General features: G+C 36.7%; 1 protein-coding gene across 2 annotated transcripts in view; it reads left to right on the top strand.

Annotated features, from left to right (window-relative positions):
- The window catches only part of MAP2K5 (mitogen-activated protein kinase kinase 5), a 393,759-nt gene that overhangs the window by 207,433 nt on the left and 162,973 nt on the right, over positions 1 to 23,353 (top strand). For both annotated transcript variants that reach the window (XM_006886624.1, XM_006886625.1), the window contains exons 12-13: positions 6,781 to 6,842; positions 15,017 to 15,065. In XM_006886624.1, coding sequence (XP_006886686.1) covers positions 6,781 to 6,842; positions 15,017 to 15,065 — 111 coding nt within the window. The remainder of the gene's footprint in view (positions 1 to 6,780; positions 6,843 to 15,016; positions 15,066 to 23,353) is intronic.

Raw genomic sequence — 23,353 nt, 5'->3', positions numbered from 1 at the left:
AACCACCTGTGTATATCCCCAAAGTAAGTGAGGTGAAGTTTCACCTTCCTTGCCTCTAAAGAACTTTCTAGTTGCACTTCCTTCAAGGCAGCTTTGTTTGTTTTTTTGGCAGTCTGTGCTGTATTCAGAATGTTTTGCCAATACCAGAGTTCAAAGGCATCACTTCTCTCATCTTTATTCATTGTCCAACTTTTAGATGCATAGGAAGCAGTTGAAAATACTAAGGTTTTACTCAGGTGCACCTTAGTCTTTAAACTGGCATCCTTACTTTTTAGGACTTTAAGGAGGACTTTTGACAGCACATCTATCTATCTGTGAGCAACAGATGAATCTCATTATAAATATGTTCCCCCTCCTTACTCTTCAATCAGAATTTCTGGATTACTTTATAACCTTAAGGAACTCTAGTTGTGAAATGCTTCTGGCTCCTAAAAAAGAACAGAGATTTAAATCTACCAGCCAGTCTTTGAGAGGAAGATGAGCAGTCTCTTGTAATGATTTACAACATTGTCAACGTTATGGAGGGTCACCATGTGTTAGAATCGAAATGACAACTGTGGGGTTTGGGATTGTTATAATCTTTGGGACCACAGACATAAATGTGATAGGTCCAGATGGACATTAAATGATACTTGACCTATATTCTAAAAAAGTAATATGATTCATGGTTCTACCTCATGGTTATGAGAAATACTTAACATTATCTATCCTGTACCATAAATTCTTATACATTTGTTATTATAAGACGTGAAGGCCACAACAACTAGAATTGCCAAATAAAAATACCCCTAAGCTTATCTTTATGTTTTCCCATGCAATTAGCTTTAATCAACATCTTTCCTCCCTTTATATAGCTTCAAATTACTGTCTAGTGGGTTTTCCCATAAAGGACTTACCATTTCTTACAGGACAAATTTACTGTTTACAACTATCTCAAATTTTTTTATCTGAGAGTGTCTTTATTTTTCCCTCATTCTTTTCATTAAATTTATTGTGATTTTAATGAGAGTTTACAAAGCAAATTTAATCATTCTTAAATAACACTTCAGCCAGATATGTATTCATGATTGACAGGTGTTTTGTGAGATTTTTAAAATAATAAGTTTAAATATACTCCTGTGTTGCCTTTATACTTCCAGGGTTTTGGTTTTTAAAATAAAATTTTATTTTATACTAGTTTACTTACAAAATTCATATATGTTTTTCACACCAGATCTTTCCCATTTCCTTTTTCCACCCCTCCCTCTACCCATCAAATTTTGTGACCCTCTGATTACACCCCCTGCCCATCTTCACCCTTCTTCTCCTACCCTTGGATCCTCATAAACATTTTACTAGGTATATATTTCTACAATAATGGTCTTATACCGTATTTGTCCTTATGGAACTGAGCTAATTCACTCAGCATAATTCTCTCTAGTCCCTCCCAAGTTGTGTTGTTGTTGTTGTTGTTATGTGCCGTCGAGTCGCCTGCGACTCATAGCGACCCTATGTACAACAGCCCTAAACTCCGCTCTGTCCTGTGCCAATCGCACTGTCTCTGACACTCCCATCCCAATTATCCCAGTCACTGAATCAATCCAACTCATAGAGGGCCTTCCTCTCCTGCGCTTATAATTTCTCAATCCATTCAGATGTGGTTGAACATTTGGATTGTTTCCATGTTCTTGTAATGGTGAATAATGCAGCTGTGAACATTGGTGTACAAATCTCTGTTTATGCTGCAATTCAAATTTTCTTGGGGTATATTTCAAGCAATGAAATAGCTGGGTCATATGGGATTTTTTCTTTGTTCAGCTTTCTGAGGAAATGCCAAACTTTGCTTTTAGCGTGGTTGTACCATTTTACAATCCCACCAACAATGTTAGAGTTCCTATGTCTCTACATCCTCTCCAATATTTATTACTTGATGTCCTGTTAAGTTTTACCACTGCTACTGGGGTGGGATTGTTTCTCATTGTAGTTTTGATTTGCATCTCTTTTATTGCCAGTGATTTGGAGCATTTCTTCATGAGTGTGTTAGCTATTTGAATATCTCCTTCTGTGAAATGTCTTTGCCCATTTTGTAATTACATTATCAGTCTTTTTCATGTGGAGGCCCTGTAGGATTCTGTAAACTTTTAATATGAGACCCTTGTCCAAAATGGAATTGCCAAATGTCTTTTGGCAGTCAGTAGGTTTTCTTTTCACTCTGTTGGGAATTTCTTGATGCGCACGGGGATTTAAACTTTAGAAGATTTCATTCATCAATTTTATCTTCTCCAAATTGTGCATTTCTGGCTGTATTTAGCAGTCTCTTTATACCATAGACTAGGTTGTCTAAGCTTGATCCTAGTTTGTCTCTTAGAAACTTTATGGTTTGGGGCTTTGCTCCCAGGTTTCTGATCCACCTTGAGTTGATATTTGTGTTTGGTGTGAGATATGGATCCTGTTTCAGCTTTCTGCAGGTAGCAGTCCAGTTTTGCCGGCACCATTTGTTGAACAGGTTGTCATTTCCACATTTGATAGGTTTTATTTCCTTGTTGAATATTAGTTGACCATAGATAGCCAGGTCGATTTCTGGGTTCTAAATTCTATTACATTAGTCTGTGTACCTGTCAATGTACCAGTACCATGTTGTTGACTTCCAATATTTCTCTGGAGAAATTGGCACTTATTTTTATTGGGAATTTATTGCATGTTACTATTCATTTCTCTTCTACTGCATTCAGGGTTCTCTGTATTTAATTTTTATGAGCTAGATTGTAATGGATTTCAGTATTAACTTTTTCAGGATTTTCTTACTTGGGAGTCATTGAATTTCTTAGATTTGTAGATTCATGTCCTGGGTCAGCTTTGGGAAATTTTCTGCTGTTATGTCTTCAGATATTATTTTTATTCCTTTCTTTCTCTTGTTGTCTTCTGAGATTATAATTTCCATGTTAGATTGTCTTGATAATGTCTTATATCTCCATTAGTCTGTTCTTAGCAGACTTAAACCTTCTCTCTAATTGCCTTTTAAGGATATTTAAGAGTTATAATTTAAGACTTGTAATTTTGATAACATTGTCCTTTATTTTGGAGAACCAGAGAAAGAGAAGAAAGCCCTAGCAAGATAGACTAACACAGTAACTTTAACAATGAGCTTGAGCACGTAAGAAATCATGATTGGGCATGGATAGTGCAAGCTTAAGATCCATTGATCATTGGGTCAGTATGAATTGTAAGTGACTCTATGGCACCTAATAACAACAATAAAATCCTTTAGATTGCTAATTCTTTCTTCTTTAACTCAAATCTGTTTTAAAATCCTTCCAATGATTAAAAAGAAAGTTCTATTATCTTTCCCATCTAATATTTCTTTTTCATTTCTTTTTTCTTTCATGATGAATCAATAACTTATAGGTATACAACACAAGAAAATACAATGAAGCACAGTTATCTTTTGAAGTTACAACAAAAGTAATAAATGTTTAGATAAAAACATGGCAAATAATATAAAAACATATTTGATACTAAGTCTGAACTCTTTAGGCCCCCAAAAAAGTTGGATAAATGGAAAATGCCATGATTTTTTATTGTGTAAGACTTGATTCTAAAAAAAAAGAGTGGATTCTAGTCTATTTATAAACAATAACATAATCTCATTAAAATACTACTTTTATTTTAAATTTTTTATAAAAGAATGTGATATAATGGAGTTCATTTTCATGTTGATTTTGGAAATGAAATATACTCCATGCACTATCAAGATGAATTACTCATAAATTCCTTTAAAGGCTGAAGTAAATGTATCCCATGTTGGGCTGCTAATCTTTCATTTCTTTTTCTATTATATGCTTCTTTATTGTTATCTCCTTTTGTTCATGCATCATTTTACTGAATTTTTTAGTCCTCTGTTTATTTTTAGCTCCTTAACAATGTGTAACACTGTATTTTATTTTTCCAATCTGTTTATCATTTGGGCTTCCAATTTCTTTACCTTGTTTTCATTAAAAGGCCATTATTTCTAATTTCTTTGCATGCCTTATAATATTTTCATTGAACTAAGACAGTAAAGTTTTACAGGATGTTATTTTTCTTGTTGTTGTTGTTAAGTGCCATTGAGTGGTAGACGACTCATAGTGACCCTATGAACGAATGTCCTTGACAGTTGTGTGACTTTCATCCTTTCTCCATTTTTTCTTTCCTAGTTCACCCATATATATGGTTCTTTCAATGTATCCTTCAGACTTGGCTTAATATTTTCTTGTCCTTTCTTGTGATGTTTTCAGTTCAAATAAAAATTTCAGTTGTTCCACCTCTGAGGTAGATAAAAAAAACACACTGGTCTGCCCTCAGAGGAATTGCAGCCTTTGATCTTTTCTTCCCATTCCTTCCCTTCTCTGTGCCAAGAGCACTGGTTCTGATCAGACTGAAGTTTCAGTTTTTGAGGCTATCTCGAGACTAATCAAAAAGAAAACCAACCTAAATAATTTGCTAACAAAGTCTGTCCTATTTCTTTCAGAGCTAGAATTTGGGGTCCTTTCTACTACACCAGAGAACTATGCTTAGCTCAGAGTACAGTTGAAGCTTTTTTTTTAAATGAATATAATTTTATTGCAAGAGTTAGATGAATCTTAGCACTTGTCTGGCCTCATTTCTACATCTGAAAAACTCCTAGCTGCCTGCTGGAGAGTTCCTTTTTCAGAGACATTGATACCATCTAACAATTTTCAGATATCATTGTGTTTAACCATTGTAGCTTGATGAATCAAAGAGCTGAATTTGATACAAGCTCAATGTCATTTCCATCAAGAATTAACTCATCTTTCTTGTGATACTGAACAAGAAATACCTCATTCAACTCTCCAAATGTATTTTTCACCTAAGAAGTTTCGAATTTCAACCAGAGTTCTACGCTCCTGAATCACGACGTTGATGAGGAAATGAGCATACACAGTCCTCATCCTGTAAGGAAAGCCCAGAGTAACGTCCTTGGTCATGTTCTGTTCATGGCCACAGATGGTGCAAACAGTAGCCAGTTCCTTCCTGTTCCCTCACCATTTGTCAACACGAGGCCTCTTCTCTTCTTTTCTTTCCGAGGAGACTGAGCTCTACAATGATGTGACTGAGGTCCCTTCACAAGGTTCCCTGTGGGCCTTTCACAATAACTGTGTGGCCCTTCAGAGTAATATCGACATTCTGTGGAATGTCAACAATCTGGTTGTTGAAAATGGTCTTCATTCTCGCAGTAAATGTGACAAAGAGCAAAGCTTTTTAAAAAATGTGAACACATGAATTATTTATACTTTTTTTATTTACATGCAGTCATTCATATACATTGTGTTTCTTTCATGTGCATTGTGTTTTATACATTCATATACATTATATTTTATGTAATAACCACTGATATAAGCCTATTATAACCTCATCTTTTCAAGTCCCTATTGAACTTTCACCATTCCTTTAGACCTCCTGCCACCCCCTACCCTCTGCTATCCCAGTAATTTTCCCCTCTTCTCTTTTTTCTGCCTCCCCTTCTCCTTCCTCTTTTGAACATTTATATATATCTTGCTCATTTATCCTCCTCTTGTCACAATAGTAGTCCTATTGAGTATTTGTCTTATGTTACTGAGTTGCTTCACTCAGCATAATGCTTTCTACTTCCCATGTATTATGCATAATTATTTAGTATTTTATGTAATTATTGTTTTTTACTGCTGCATAGTATTCCCTTGTGTAACTGTACCACAATTTCTCAGTCCTTTTCTTTTGTTGACAGGCATTTGAAATGTTTCCATTTTCTTGCTATTGTGAAAATGCTGCTATGAACATAAGTGTACATATCTCCATTTGTGTCTCAGTTCTTATTTCCTATGAATATATTCCTAGCAGTGGAAGAGCTGGATCATATGGGATTTCAATGTTCAGCTTTTTGAGGAAATGCCAAACCACCTGCCAGTAGCAATCTTACCATTTTACAGCCCCACCAGCAGTGCACAGCCATACATCCAGTGCATTGGAAGGAAGAGGGCCTGAGCCAGTAGGAGAAGCACTTTTCCTACCCTGTGAGATTTGCCCTTACCGTGATTCCATTTGCAGTTCCTAACTGTGGTCCTTTGCTCACCATTTCAGAATTCTTACTGGGCTGAATACAAACTTCTAGTTGTACTTCTTAGTGTTTGTATGTGGAAGGATCAGAATCTTACACCTGCCCATGCAACATGTTTCCAGAATTATTTTGTGTGTGTATCTTGTCCTTTATATCCACTAGTTCTTATTTACATAGTATTAAAATAACATGATAGGGCTGTGGTTTGTATATTAAAATAATAGTACATATGACAGAGACCTAAATGTTCCATTGATCTTTCTGGGTTTATGTATGTATAAGTTATGTAAAAGCTTTTTAGCCTACCCTTTTCCTTCTTACTTTTCCTTCTAATTTTACCTGTATGTGATGGATGAATTAAATAGAAATATCTGTTATATTTTATACATAAGAATTGTAACTAAAAACCAATTTTATACTAGACATCCAGGTATTAAAGGAAATTTACTCTTTGCTTTCAAATTGGAGTCAGTTCATATCAGACCCTTTATTAGGTTTCCAAAGCTGTAAATCATGTAGGAGAATTCAAATCAGCAGAAAGGCCTGGCCTTTGGCTTAGCATGACTATTGCCTGTGGACTAGATCACTAGAGTCCCTTAAAGTAAAAAGAGGGGTAAACATCCTTACAATGAATGCTCAGAGGAAGAGCCCATTTCCCTGTTTTTGTAATTTGTGTTCATAGTGATGTAATATATTTGTCTCTGCAGGAGGATCTTTGGATGTATATAGAAAAATCCCAGAGCACGTCCTTGGGAGAATTGCAGGAGCAGTGAGTATGGTTCTTATTCTGGAAAATTTGAGTGGCTTAATCTTTCTAGTCAAGCCTTTTTTCCTTATCTCCCCAGGATGGGGTGGGTTGTGACTTTTTTGGATGGGAGACAATAGGCTGCAGTCATTGTTGGCCCTTCTAACAGGGACTTTTCTGCTCTTAATGTTTTTGAGTGTTTGGAGTTGTTTTTTTTTTCTTTTTAGCCCAAACTGTATAGTTATATGATATCCTTCAGACCTAAGGGTAGCTGATCTACTGCAGTTTCACATGTTTTCAGAAATCTCAGTGTTCTTATTGAAGAGTTGTTGTTGTTGTTGTTATTGTTATGTGCCATTATGTCAAGCACAACTCATAGCAACTCTGTGAATGAGAGATCTGAACCTTCTCTACTATGCCATCCTCACACTACCCATTGCATCAGTCACCGTGTCAGTTCTGCTGGTTGAGGATCTTCCTATCCTTTACCGACCCTCCACCCTTCCCAGCATCACCTCTCTCTCCAAGGAATAGTACCTCTAGCAACATGGTCAAAGTATGTTGGGCAATGCTTCAGCATTCTTGCTTCTAAAGAGCACTCGGGCTTCACCCTCTCCAACACAGATTTATTTGTTCTCTTGGCAGTCCATGGGATGTTCAGTGCTCTTCTCCAACACCAGCTCAAAAACATCAGTTCTTTTTCTGTCATCCTTATTCATTGTCCAGCTATCAGATGCTTAGCAAGTGATTAGAAAGACCATGGCCTGGACCATGCAACTTAGTCTTCAAACTGACATCATTACTCCTCAATAATTTAGAGAGGTCCCTAACTGCAGATTTTCCCAGTGCATTGTGTCTTCTTATTTCCTGACTGCTGGTACCACAGGTGATTATTGTGGATCCAAGTAAGATGAAGTTGTTGACAGTTTCAGTCTCTTCTCCAGCCCTCATGATATCGCCTGTTGGTCCAGTGATAATATAAAAAAATTTCCAAAAGGTTTTTTTAAATTTTTACATTTTGTACTTATACCCATATTATTATTGTTGTTATGTATCATCGAGTCAGAACCGGTCCATAGCTGGCCCTCTGGTGGGTTTTCAGAGGCAGTTAATCACATAGGAGGAGATTGCCCATCTCGTGGAGTGGCTGATGGCCTTGAAACGTGTGCCTTTGCGATTGCAACACAGCTTCTGCCCACTAGGCCACCACAGCTCCCCTCCATATAAGTAGATAATACTTTTAATATATAAGTTATTTTAAAAAATGCCTTCATGTAGTTTTGTCCTTGATATTTATAGGATTTTTTTTTCTTTATGTAACTGACTATGCAAAGGATTTGACTGTGTAGATCACAATAAACTGTGGCTAACTTTGAGAAGAATGGGAATCCCACAACACTTAATTGTGCCCATGCAAAACCTATACCTGGACCAGGAAGCAATAGCCAGAATAGAGCAGGGAAACACTGCATAGTTCATGATCAGGAAAGGTGTACATCAGGGATGCATCCTGTCTCCATACCTTTTCAGTATATGCAAAACAGATCATTTAGGAAGCTGGACTTTTTTAGGAGGAATGTGGCATCAGGATTAGAGAAAGACTTATGTAGATGACACAACCTTACTTGCTGAAACTGAAGAGGACATGAGGCATTTGCTGCAGAAGGTCAAGGACTATAGTCTTCAATATAGATTGAAGCCCAACATCAAGAAAACAAAGATTCTCACTACTGGACCAATTAGCAGCTTCATCATGGATGGAGAAGAGATTGAGATTGTTGATAACGTCAGCTTGCTTGGTTCTACAATCAACACTATTGGCACCAGCAGTCAGAAAATCAAAAGACAAATTGGGAAAGTCTATCAGGGACCTTTCTAGAGTACTGAAGAGCAGCAGTGTCATTCTAAAGACTAAGATGCACCTGATCCAGGCTATGGTCTTTGCAATTACTCGCTCTGCATTAGACAGCTGGACAATAACTAAGGATGATAGAAGAAGGATCAATGCCTTTCAGTTGTGGTGCTGGAAAAGAGTGTTGAACATATCATACCATAGACAGCCAAGAGAACAAACAAGTCTGTCCTGAAGATGGTGAAACCAGTTTGCTCCCTGGAGGCGAGAATTTTGAGGCTCCTTCTCACATACTTTGGGCACATGGCCAGGAGGGACCAGTCCTTGGAGAGGGACATCATACTTGGAAGGATGGAGGGACAGTGCAGGAGAGAAAAACCCGGGATGAGATGGATTGACTCAGTGACTAGAGAAATGGGATTAAGGCTTTTGGAGATGATGAGATTGGTGCAGGATAGGGCAGGTTTCAGATCTAATGTACACAGGGTGTGCTGTGAGTTGCAGGCGACTGGATGGTACATGACGACAACAACAAAACTGATTTTTAATATTTTTTTTATCAGTTATATATAGGACAGGGAGCACTGGTAGCCTAGTGGCAAGAAGCTGTGTTACAATCCTGAAGAGACACAGTTCTAATCCACCAGCTGCTCTGGGGGAGAAGGATGGGTAATCTCCTGAGTGATTAACTGCCTCTAAAAACCTGCCAGAGGGTCAGCTATGGGTTGGTTCCTACTCGATAGTACACAACAATAACATATAGGACTTTATTCCTTGATTGAAAACAGTTTTATATTTTGTTTTATAGTAAATTACTGCAAAAATCCATCTACCTAAAATTCATTGTCCGTAGGGGCGCGGTGAGTCACAGTTGACTTGATGGCATGCAACAACAAACTAATAGTACTGCATGAGGTCTAGATTCCAAATTTAGAGTGGTGTAGGCTAAATAATAATGTCTAAGAAAAGCCATGGGGTGGAGTAATCGTAAACAATTGCCAAACTCAAGGCTCTCTGATAACTTCAGCAGTTTAATGCAGAACAAAGTGATTATACCATGTACCATTTAATTAAATGGCTGATTTTCACATTCATTATACGTCAAACTGACAACTCAAATCCTTTAATCCAACATGGACACTTATTTCGTCTTAGTTCATTGTAATTCACAGCTTTCCTTTTTTCTTTCTAATTATTAGTGTGAACTGCCCAGGGTGATGAGAATTTTCTTTTCTGATGCTTCTGCTGTTAAGTAGCTTCTAATCTACATGTTTAGGTAGATTAGTTTAGTATGAAATTTGAGTACTTAAATCACTACTTTAGATGAAAATAAAAATGTTTCATTTCCTCTTCTAATCTCTAAGGGAAAAAATGCTTTGTGGCTTTTGGCAGTTCTTGGCTCTAAAGTTTAATAACACGTATAATAAAGGGTGAAAAAGGCAAGGATCCCAATTGGAAAAGAAAAAGTATACAAGTTCTATATACTCAATTATCTATTGAACTTGAAAAATAGAAACTACCTTCTCCATAGAGAAGCATGTTCTCCCTGCACTCCATAAATCTTACTCCCTCTTGTGTAGGGCATATACACAAGGCCACTGGTCTTTTCAATTCTAATGGAATGTGAAGCCAGTGAAGTGAAAAGAATCAGCAGGAAAAAAGAAGCTTCTTCAAATGCAGGGCTTGCCCACTGATAATTGAGAACAATTACTTTAGAGAAAAAGATTTAAAATAAGAGCTTGTCCAAAGCATTATTTATACTAATTTTCACACTTAAAAGAAATTTATATATATATATAATTTTCAAGAAACTGGTTATTTTTAAAAAAGAAAAATAAATACCTACACACATAGACCATGTATTGGGAAAACTGATAATAGCTGGAGTAGAATGTCTGCTTTTGATTATTTTTTCCTTTATCACTTTTTATAAATTTGGACAGGGGCTAAGCTATTATAATGCCTTCAAAGTAAATTCTTTTACTGTATTCTGGAGACTACGAACTTGGCTAGTCCTTGGTTACATTTGAGAAACCCTAGATTGACACATGACTGACTGATGCCCACCAGTGGAAAATTGTAATAATCAAAATAAGACTTAGTTGTATAAAATAAATGCCAAGTAGGTTCTCAGGCATCAATCAGTGTATAGTGCTCTGAAGTCAGTATTAACTTCTTTCCCTTCAGTTCCCTCAGTAAAACTGAGATGTGTACTTTGCATTCCCAAGTCAGAAGCAAAATTGCCAAGTCAGAAGCAAAAGGTCATGCAGAGATGGGAGGGAAACAGCCACTTATTAAATACATTCTTGTGCCAGTCACTGTTAGATATTTTGTTTACAAATATTACATCATTTCTCTTTACAGCAACTCTGTAAAGTATGCATTGCTGAACATATTTACATATATGCAAAGAGACTCGTCCATATTTATATTACTCTCTTAGTTGCTGTCAAGTCAGAATGAACTCACAGCTGACACTCCATTGGGTTCCCAAAGCTGTAAATTGCACAGAAGGAGACTCCCTATCATTCTACAAAGACACTGGTGGATTCAAGCTGCCAGAGAAGTGTGGCTACTGTGTGAGCCAACAGAACTCCTTATCATGACTTTCTCTGAAACTCATTGTTGTAAAGTCAGAACCAGCTCATTGCTGTAATTCACACGGTAGGAGATAACCCATCTTTCTACCACAGAAACGCTGGTGGATTTAAACCGATAGGGAGGTACTCCCATACCAGACCTCCCTAGTAATTTGCACACAGGATTGTCTAATGCCAGACCCCAGCTCTTTTGTTTGCTTTCCTAGGAGAATGGGGGGAGGGGTGAAGAAGAGAGAGGGAATGAAAGGGAGACCCAAGATACAAATGAAAGAAAACAAGAAAGAAAAGGAGTATGTAGGATAATAATGGAACAACACGTAAAATTGCTTCCTATTTTTTTCCGTATCTAGTTATGTATATCTCCCTCCCTAAATTTTATGTTCTGGATCCTTAATAATCTGTTATGCAAAGCTAGTCCAACAGGACAGATCCTTGTCATCCTCTGTGATATATTGTCCAAATTTTCTGTTGTAGGATGTATGGCAAGGGAATCTTTTTCTCAGAAGAAGAAATCCATGTAAATTAGTTCATTTCAGCCTCCCATTTACTCCATGATTTTTTAGTATTTTTTCCTTTCCTGCCTTTTGCTGCTACTTTATACATTATATTTTACCTCTTATTTCTGAAAGCAGTGACACTGTGGACAGGATTTTGAGACCTAATGTTGATTGAAGTTGTCCCTGAAACGAGGTACACTTGACATGTCAAGGAGTGAATGATTGACAGCACATATAAATACTTTTAGTGTCAAGGCTTTATCAAGTCATTGTTGTGAAACCTACCATACTGAATACCAATAATACCCTCTAGACTTACATTGGACAGATTTTTAGCTCCCCAGTATATGACTTCTTATAAGTCTTTAAAGGAAAATATAGTCTATTATGACAAAAGTAGAATACCTATATTTGGAAACCTCTAATAAAATATGTACCTTAAGCAAGAAACAAAAAATCAGTATTCTTTCTACTTGACAGTATGTATGTGGTAGATTTCTTTCCCCTTTTGTATTTTCTGATTATGTGCATCTTCTATTGGACTTGTTTTTAGTGATATGCTATTAATGAGCTGAAACATAGCAATAACTGTGGGGATAGTGCAGGACTGGGGAAATGTTCTGTTCTGTTGTACATGGGGTTACTATGAGTCAGAACTGATTAGACAGCACCAGACGTTAAAGAACAATTAACAGGCAGGTTTTATATATGCAAGTAAGCATATAAATTGAGGAATTTAATCCTACTTCCAGAACTCAAAAGTTCCATGCTTCCATATTTAAGAAGACCTTTTCCTCCTTCTCAAAGAAAAGATTTTGATTATTGAATGTACTCATTATGAAAACATTATTGAATGTTTTACAAGTGTTAAAAGGATTACTTGTGTCATATGTCTTTCTAATGTAAAATTATTCATATTAATACTGTAATTTTATTTTATGGATATTATTTTGTTATTATTAACATCCTGATAGCTTTGGTTTTTACTGTCTTACTCTCTGAAACATGTATGACCAAATATTCTCTAGAAGAAATTATTTGCTGTAAAAATTTATTCTGCTTTCTTAGAATAGACTTACTTATGGTGGGATTGTACTGGATTAGCAAATCTCAGGAGTACATTCCACTCCATGAGAACAATTAAAATGTGTTAACCTCTGCTCAGCATTAATTGATAAAGATTTTATCATCTCAATCATTACTGAGATATTTGGAAATTGGCTTGCTCCCTTTGCATTTCCATCCTTTGCTGTTGTTCTTAGTTATTATCAGTCAACTAAAATCCTTGCATATTTAGCCCTCAGACCCTTTATTATTTTCAAGTTATGTGAGCAATTTGGTTCCTTCTCATCATGGTGGACTTTCTTGAGCTCATAGCCCTAAATTACTTAAAATTTTCTGTACTGCCGAATACTTTTAATTTCTTGTAGGAATTTTGAGCTGTGTAATTGTTGGCTCATTATATCCGATGTAACTAGTAAGAAGCCCTAGTGACAATAATTTTAAAAAGTAACTCAGCTGCTGACCAGAAAATTGGCAGTTTGAAGCCACCAACACTTCTGTGGAAGAAGGAAGAAGTCACTGCTCGCATCCAGGTTTCCACACAGGGCAGCTCCCCCTGGCTTGCAGGCTCCCTGGGAGCTGGAATCCACTCAGTGGAAACGGATAATGGCATTTTGAAGAGTTATTTTTGCAATTTGTAAATTTCACATTCGTGTCCTCTCAAGTCAGTAGCTAAGAATAAATCATTTGCATCTATTATTGTAACAGTTTCTGAAGAAAAGTTTTAAAGTTTTATTAATCACTGATTAAATTTTCCATATAAAAGATAGCACCTTTAGCTCATGTATTTAGAGCCTTAGAAACATTTTTCCAGCATCTGTATGGCTAATTATTCTTGACTCAGGCTATTGAAATGAAGGACTCAAATGTAATCTGGATGTTTATGTTTTGTTCATTTTATTTTCTTGACCCAGCTTTTCATATTCACTTAATGACTCTTTCATTTAAATACGTTGCTCCTGCTAGACCACCTCTTAGAAATCATCTTGATGTACTTTGATCTTTACTATCTCAATATATTTTTAAAATTTAGTAGCTTTCTATTTTGAAATTATTTTAAACTTAAATAAAAGTTGGGTGAATAATACAAAGAATCTCCTAAAACGCTTCACCCAGATTCCTCATTGTTAACAGTTTACTTCCTTTGCCTAAACTATATACTTGTTGAGTTACTTCCCCCCTTGAAAAAATGTGAGAATTAGTTGTATTCCTATTTTATTCCTAAACAGTGCACATCTATTTCCTGAGATCAAGAGCATTCCTTCAGCCTCTTCCATATTTCCTTTCACTGAGGAAGAGCCATCTCTTCCTCTGTGACATAATAAATCTATCTCATTACCTTAAAAAACAAAATAAAACAAACCCCAAACCATACCTTTTCATAATCACGGTATAATAATCCAAATTAGGAAACTAACAGTTCCTAGTGAGCAGACTGTATTCAAGTTTCGGCCACTTGTTCTTATCGATAATATCCTTTATACCTCAAAGATAAAATTCTGGTTCAGAATCTAGTCTAAGGATTTAACTGTTCCTATCTCTTTAAGTGTCCTTAATCTCAGTATTTCTTTGTTGTAAAGTTGATGTTTTTTAAAGGTTCACTGCCCACACAGTTTGCTTGTAATTTATATCTTAGCCTGAACACTTTGCTTTTCCTCACATTATTTGAGTCCAGAATGTAAGGCCAGAACGTAGGTAAAGCCTTTCCTTATGACTGTTAGGGTACTTTTATCTGTTTTACCCACTGCATTCTTGGAATTTGATACCTTCTTGGATTAGTTACTTAAAAAAAATAAATCTTACTTTAGTCATAAATGTCATGATTTTAAAATTTTGATACGGCAGTACAAAAAATAAAAAGTGAAAGTCTGTCTTTTCTCTCTTCCTTCACCTACACCACCACCACCAAGAATGTAGTGTGTGCACTGCCGGGTCATCTTAGACGCACATACATTTCTTTCTTTCATTTGAAGAACCTTACCTTTGAAACGCTATGAGCTGTCTCAAAGAAGGAATCTGTAGCTTATATGTTTGAAACCAAACTGACTTAGAATAGGAATGGGAGATATTCCGCAAGTACTTATTGTTTAGATTTTAAAGGAAAGCTTATGGTTGATATAATATTTTAAATGTGGAAAGTCCTTATAATAACATTAATTGTGTCACTGTTTTCTTTCCTAAATTTAGGTTGTTAAAGGCCTCACCTATTTGTGGAGTTTAAAGATTTTACATAGAGGTATGTGCTGGGTTTATAAACTCTTATTTTTTCACTTGAGGAGTTGGAGCAGGGCTCCCCCCCCATAGTCAAATTTTTAATAACATTTTTATTGTTATTGTTATTTTAATGAAAGTTTACAGAAAAGTCAGATTTTCATTTATTCTTTGTTGCATTTTACTCCTCTCCCCTTTCCCTCTCCTGTCCACTTAAAAAAAACCAACAAAACCCACCTTATTCATTTCCCTATTATCTCCCCCCAACCTCCCTCCAGTTTTTTTTGCAATGTACCTCTTATTCTGGGCTGTTGTATAATTCCTAATCATATATTCCTTTTCAACTGTTCTTTCCTTCATTTGTTCCAGTGCAATGGTCATTATCTATCCACTCGTATCCTATTCTTCCTGCAACCCACCATGTCAGACCTGCTTTGTAACAGAGGTGCTATGCAGTATTTGTCCTTTTGTGACTGAGATATTTCACTCCGCATAATATCCTGCAGGGGCACCCATATTGTGTTATGTTTTATGAGTTCATTTTTTTTTAGGGCTGAGTAGATTTCAATTGTATGACTATACCATAGTTTTTCTATTCATTTGTTCAAGGGCACTTGGGTTGTTTCCATCTCTTTGCCATAGTAAATAATGCAGCAATAAACATGGTTGTGCATGTATCTGTTTGGATGGTGGGTATGGTTTTTTTAGGGTTTATTCCCAGTAGTGGAATTATTTGGATCAAAAGGTATTTCTGTTTCCAACTTTTTGAGAAAGCACCAAACCGCCTTCCATAGTGGCTGCACCATTTTACATTCCCACCAGCAGTGAATAAGGGTTTGCCAGTTTTTATTGTTTGCTACTCTGTTGAAATTTGTTACAGTTGCTGGGGTCAGATGATACCTCAGTTGTTTCTATTTGCATCTCTCTGATAGCTAGGGATTTTTAACATTTCTTCATTTGTTTGTTTGCCATATAAATGTCTTCTTTGTTGAAGTATCTATTCATATCCTGTGCCTGTTTTGCAATTGGGTTGTTTACCTTTCTATTATTGTAGTTCTCAAGTATTCTATAAATTCTAGATATAAGTCCCTTATCAGACATGTCATTACCAAATTTTTCCCCAGTTGGTGGCTTTCCTTTTTACCCTGTTGGAGAAGCTTTTTTATGTGCATAGGGCTATAATTCTTAGAAGGTCCCATTCATCTATTTTGCTCTGTCCTGGTTGTCAGATAGTCAATTTTTTTTTATTTTTTTGTAATTTAGGTTGTTTATTTTTCATTTCAATGAACATCTACAGAGATTTTGGGGTTCCATTCATTCATTGTTGCACCCTTCTTCCCGCACAAACCCAATTTTTAAGGTGAATTAATGATTTGATATTTAAGCCAGAGGATCTAGTTGATAATAAAAAAGATCATTACTATCTAAATATTATTTTATCCGAGTGCTTTCTCTTTCAGCTACTCTGGGTCTTAGAGTTGGTATGCTGTTTTTAAAAATTACTTCATAGTATTTGGAAATGATAAGATCTCATTTTTCTTACTTAACTTTAGTTAATCCAGAGCCTTCACTTTCTGGACTGTAGCATTATTTCATTTTATTGATATTTCTAATGTCACCATACTGTCCTCAAGAGATTACTTGATATACCTTCCATCTGAAGCTTTAAATAAGGTGCAGAACAATGAGTTTTTCTTTATGTGTAGCTGTTAGGGCTCTAGACTTGTAGTTCTGCCAAGATGATTTGCAAACCACAGTTTTGCAAAGGTATTGCACAGTTTACTATACAAATAAGATACAGTAAACTCTTTCATGGATTAAATAGTTTATTTTGCAAGAATGGTTACTAGGAACTGTGGAGGAGAAGGTTAGGGAACCTCACTGCCATTAAAAAGAAGAGCTAGAGAGCCAGGAGTGAAGCATATCCTAGGGTCTGAGGGTCCTGCACTGTGAGCCTCCTAGACCCAGGAGAGAGCTACACTGAACAGGGCAAGAGTAAGTGTGACAGTGGCAAGAGTGGCAACAATATGAGGTGGTACAAAAGTGGAAGCTGGTATAAAGCAGCTAAGGTAGGGCTTACCAATCCATAGAGCAAGAGAGCAGAGTACCTTCAGGCAGAAGGCTTGCTAGTGGATTGGAGTGACTGAGAGCACATGGGGGGAAGCTAAGGAGTTCTAACACTTGCTCACATGGGCAGAGGCCAAGCTGAACAGGGCCCAGTGATGGAGGCCCAGGTACAATCAACCAATGAGCAAGGCTGAGAAGAAGCTGCAGGCAGCCTTAGTACAAAACCATCCTGATTGACACACTGTGTCCCGTTGCTTCCAAGTTGATCCCAATCCTAAATTGTACTCTATTGCTTCCCTACTAGAACACAGGCGACTCGATGGCATATAATAACAACAACAACAATAGTAGAACACATAATCAAGAATATGGTCTCTTACCATGGTAGGAGTGCTGAGAGGTAGACAGCTGGTGTGAGAATTAGTAAAAATACTAGAGGATTGTGGTAAGTCTAACCTTTACCACATAAGAATCAGCTTTGTCCTGATACTAATTCTCCTGAAGTTACAGGAGCTCTGATACCACTGCCTTACACAAAGAATTGGTGGAAGCATCAGAGGTCTCCTGGTTCATTAGAAGAATAGATAAGAGAATAGTCAAGTAACTGTTGAATGTTGCAAAAGGAACTTCCCTTTGCTTTTTTCATGCTCCTAAAATGTCTGAATTCACTTGGAGCAAATTATTAAGTAAGAAACAGACTATAAAGAAGCACCTTGGGGACCTAATGTTACTAACAGTATTGTTTAATTTTACACATCTGCTCATCCAAGCTTTATGCACAGTTGGGGAATGCAACAACACACACATATGTAATTAAAGGAAAGTGGTTGTCTTTTTCTTTTTTATTTTAAGAAAAAGGTAGAAACTATGGGGGGTGGAAACCTACTGATGTCTTCAATGGTAATATCACATCTATCACTAACGGTTGTTTTTTTGTTTTAATACCCTAATGATTCCAAAATTCTGAAGTTTCCCCCTTTTTTATTTTTCCAAGAGAGTATCTAGATTTTTAAAAATAAAATGTCAATTCAGTTTCTGAAGATATTTATGCTGATTGAACAGAATTGTAAACCAAATGTTTATAGAGTTCTACCTATTTTTATAGTTGTGGAAAAAAATGTTAATTTAGGGAGAATGAACTCAGTTGTCAGTGAGTATACTTTTCCCTAAGTATAATAAATTTGTGTGCAAATATGTTTGATATATAATAGAGCCCTTTTCACCGCTAAGATTAGGACTAATTGCTGTTGAGTTGAAACCAACTCATTGCTGACCCTTTAACAGGTCTTCAGAGGCTATAAATCACACAAGAGGAGATTGCCCATCTTACTCCCGCCCAGCTGCTATTGGATTTGAACTGCCCACCTTTGGGTTGGAATACCATTCCCTACCGACTAGGCTATGAGAGCTCCCTCCAAGGTGAAGAGAGAATGATATTTTAATATAATATGATTTAGATTGTTTCTGCTCTCTGCATTCCTCTCTCTCTCCACACACTCATCTGCCTATAAAGTAGATATAGCCATTTTAATAGGAATTAACCCAGTGGTCAATTCTTGTCATTTGATCGATTTTTATCTGAATCTGCTATCCATTTGATGGAAAATCTCAAGGAAGACATCAGTTCTCAGTAGCAAAGCTCTCCATTAAGATCATTTTACCATAAAAGTGCCAGTAGTAGTATTATTAAAATGAGCTTTAGAGTCATCCCATACAAAAAACCATATAGCATCATTCTGGCTTGTAGCCTTAGCTTTCTATAAGGAATCTCAGTAGCACTATGAACTATAATAGAGAGAGAAACACATTTTTCGTTATTCTGATGTCCTTTTTCTTCTTTAAAATTATAAATCATACTAATACGTAGACATGCTTCTGTTGTTTTCGAAATAGAAATAATTTGGTTTTAGTTTTCCTCTATGTTTGAGAGGAAACAAATGGATTTTTTTCCATTACCATGAGAGCTTGATAGTTATATTTTTTTTTGATAGTTATATTTCAAGTTCATTTATTCCTAGATCAAAAAAATAAAGTCTAGGAATTGATTTCTCTATCCCTGGAGCCATATAGGAAGAAGGAGACTCAGAAATTGGAAGAGAATATGGAATATGTGGCTGATTTCTTCCATGACCCTCCTTCTTTGCCATGAGGCCAGAAGAACAGGATGGTGCCCAGCTACTACAACTGAACACTGTGATGAAAGAGTCTGTGGAAGAATTCTCATCAAAAAGGAGGAAATACAAAATAAGAGTTCAAATTTTTATGAACTCTAGTATTTCTGTTCCAAAAAAAGGTGACCCGATAGAGTGTGGAAATTATCAGTGTCACTAATATCACATGCAGGCAAGATCCTCCTGAAGATTATGCAAAAACAACTGGAACAACCCATCAGCAGAGAACTGGCAGATAATGCAGGCTGTGTTTAGAAGAGGCTGTGACACTAGGGACATCATAGCCAGCATTAGGTAGATCTTGGCCGTAAGTGACTACCAGAGAACTCTGTTTCATTGCCTATGCAAAGACATTTGACTGTGTGGATCACAACAAATTGTGGCTAACCCTGAGAAGAATGGGAATCCCAGAACACTTAATTGTGCTCATGTGAAACCTATACTTGGACCAGGAAGCAGTAGTCAGAACAAAGCAGGGATGGTTCACAATCAGGAGAGGTGACCATCAAGGATGCATTCTATCTCCATACCTTTTCAGTCTATATGCAGAACAGATCACTGGGAGGCTAGACTTTATGAGGTGATATGTGGCATCAGGATTGGAGGAAGACTCATCAACAACCTGTGTTATGCAGATGACATAACCTTGCTTGCTGAAACTGAGAAGGACATGAGGCATTTGTTGCAGAAGGCAAGCTCAACATTAAAAAACAACAACAACAACAACAAAACACACACAACAAAAAACCATTTCTCACCACTGGGCCAATTGGCAGCTTCATGATACACAAAGAGATTGAGATTGTTAACAACTTCCATTTGCTTAGTTCTACAATCAGCACTGTTGGCAGTGACAGGAAATCAAAAGATGAATTGCATTGGGGAAGTCTGCTGTCAGGTATCACTCTAGAGTACTGACGAGCAATAAACCCAATCTGGAGACTAAGATGCACCAGGCCATGGTGCACAATAACTTGCTATACATCAGAGAGCTGGACAGTAACTAAAGATTGTAGAAGAAGGATCAATGCCCTTTAGTTGTAGTGCTGGGGATGAGTATTGAACATACCTTGGACTGCCAGGAGAACAAACAGGTCTGTCCTGGAAAGGGTGAAATCAAGATGCTCCTTGGAGGCAAGGATTTTTAAATTCTGTCTCACATACTTTGGGCATGTGGCCAGGAAGGACTTGTTCTTGGGAAAGGACGTAATTCTTGGGAGGGTAGAAGGACACTGCAGGAGAGGAAGACCCTGGAGGAGATAGATTGATACAGTAACTGGGGTAATAGGCTTAGGATGATTAGAGACAGATTGACTCAGGCTAGGGCAGGGATCAGGACTAATGTATATAGTGTTGCTGTGAGTCAAAGGTGACTTGATGGCACATAATGATGATGACAGACTTTGTAAAGGCAATAGGACTAGATGCACTTCTTAAACTATTACTGAGATAATCTTTAAACTTAAAAAAATATTACCTGGAGTCAACCAAAATCACTTAAAGACTTTCATTTGTAAATAAATACCAATGAGTGAGGTGCATCTAGATCTATCAAGATGGAAAGGCTAGTGGGGTGAATCATAGTTCATCTGAACAAGTTACTTCCCTGTGGTTAGAAGTACACCATGTCAGAAAGAAATATGCTGTAGTAATCTATTCCAGTAAATTTGTTTAGATTTTAGTTTCTTAGGTATCCATGGAAACTTTTGCCTTTGGATTTAAAGCATGTGTTTTTATTGAAGAATGGAAGAAGCCAGGTGTCCCTGAAGACTTTGTAGAGCATTGTAATGAGAAAGTCACTCCAGATTGAGTGGTTATTAACTTAATATTTTAGAGGTTTTGTCCATATTTAATAACTTGGATTCCATAAAAATAAGATTAAAGATGCCTTTTTATTTACCAAAAAGCTATTTCATTTTCTCCTTGATTAAAAAATTGTAGCTTTTTAGATCAGTTCAATCAAGCAATTAAAGATCAGAGCTTTTAAGTTCAGCTAAGGCAATTAAATAGGTAATATACTTGTTTATACACTTCTGCTATATAAACTCATTGCTGTGCCTTCTTAAAAGCACAAGTACTCATTTTTACCTTTTCTAAATGAATACTGATGGGAATTCTAGGTGAACATGTGTCACATTGTCAAATCAAAGGCAAGAGTCCTTGTACTGGGGTGGGGATAGTCTGGTACCACTGCTTTGAGAAGATGGGAAACAAGGGACACTAGTGATTGATATAAAACTCTTTCTCTCTTGTTCTGGTCTCAGAACCTATGTTCTCTAATCATCATTTTCACCACCACCAAACACTACCCCTAAAAACTAGAGGTGGGGAGATACAGGTTTGTAATTATAAACATAAATTTTTACAGATTGAAAAATAAAGAAATGTTCAGCTACCTAATGAGAAATGGTTACAAATTACATTCTCACATTTAAAGTTGGTTCAGGAATTTTAACTATAAGAAATATATTACTAAATTTGTTCAGCGTAGCTCATGAACTCTAAACCAGCTGTTGAAAATCTGTACTCTTTCTTCTGATGTTTACCAGTGAGGACCATGGCGGAAAAGGAAGTATGAGCAACATACTCATAAACCACCCACCCTGTGAAGCTTGTTGGTCTGGTAAAAATTTATTTTGTAATGTGTTATGTCAACTGCAAATTTGTTGGAACTCAGTCACAACAGTTGCTAGTCATAATAAATCATTAAATATTGGATTTGGCAGGTTTCTTTTTTCACTGACTTAGCCAGTTTTTGCTGTTTCTTTTGCTATTTCTAAGGCTTGGTCGAGATGGCATGTGCAGATGCTTTATAAACTATCCAATGCTAATGCATTTCTATATTTATGACATAAAAAAAGAATAAATCACTTTATATAGTTAATACAGATACCCCACTTATAAACCAAACCAGGGTTTACTTTGTATTGCAAGGTCAAAAGGATCTTTTTTTCAAAGATAAACCAGAGATGTAACATCACATGAAGACATAATATTTGAAAGTTCCACCAAGATTAACTACTGTGGAAAAATGTCTTTATCAAAAGGCATATGTGTGAGCCCTGAAAGTATGGCATCTACTGACTGTGGGTAAAAACAAAGAAAATGAACAGTAGGAAAGTCTGTTAGACTAGATCCAACATTACAGCAAACATTGCAGCTTAACTTCAAAACATACATCGCCACTAATGAGGTGAGAGCCCTGCATATTAATAAACCTGCAGCTCTAGTCATAGCCATCATTACCCACATCAAACATAAATACAAGATTAACACCTATGCCATTTCTTCGGAAGATGTGAGAATGCCCTGGCAGTAACTGCTCTCTCTTTCCCTGAGGATAAAAAAAATATAGATGGAAGGGTAATGAGAATAGAACTTAGATTAAAAAAAAATTGACTATGAAGCTAGGGTCTTACATAGACCCTGAAGTTTAGAGAAAGAAGAAACCTAGATAGTTGGTATCCTGGGACATTTTTTATGCACATAAACCTGATTAGTGTCACTTATTTCCTCTAATAAAAAAAAGTTTCTCCTTTCCCTCTTTTATTTCTGCAGACATTCTGCAGTTAAGTGCTGCCAAATAGATTTGTATTTAGAGAAACTTAGTATTATAGTTTCAGCAGGCACATTAGAAATTTTGTTTTTTATTGAGATAACAATTTTAGTTTGCTTGCCTCCATAGTCAGTACTCTTGGTACCAGCAGCCAGGAAATCAAGAGATGAATTGCATTGGGAAAGTCAGCTGTCGGGGACCTCTCCAGAGTACTGAAAAGCAGCGACGTCAGGCTGGAAAATATGGTGCGCCTGATTTGGGCCATAAGTCTTCGCAGTTGTGTGCTATGCATTGGAGAGTGGACAGTGACTAGAGATGATACAAGGAGAACTGATGCCTTTGAGTTGTGGTGCTGGAGAAGAGTGTTGAATATACCATGGGCTGCTAAGAGAACAAACAAGTTTGTCCTGGAGAAGGAGAAGCCAGGCTGCTCCTTGGAGTCAAGGATTCTGAAGCTTCGTCTGACATACTTTGGGCATGTTGCAAGGAGGGACTGGTCCTTGGAGAGGGACATCATGT

The sequence above is a fragment of the Elephantulus edwardii genome, unplaced genomic scaffold, assembly GCF_000299155.1.
Source record: "Elephantulus edwardii isolate Elephantulus edwardi_28Jun2011 unplaced genomic scaffold, EleEdw1.0 scaffold00050, whole genome shotgun sequence".
NCBI lineage: Eukaryota > Metazoa > Chordata > Mammalia > Macroscelidea > Macroscelididae > Elephantulus > Elephantulus edwardii.
The sequence above is the reverse complement of the archived record's forward strand: the minus strand, read 5'-3'. Positions and strand labels throughout refer to the sequence as shown.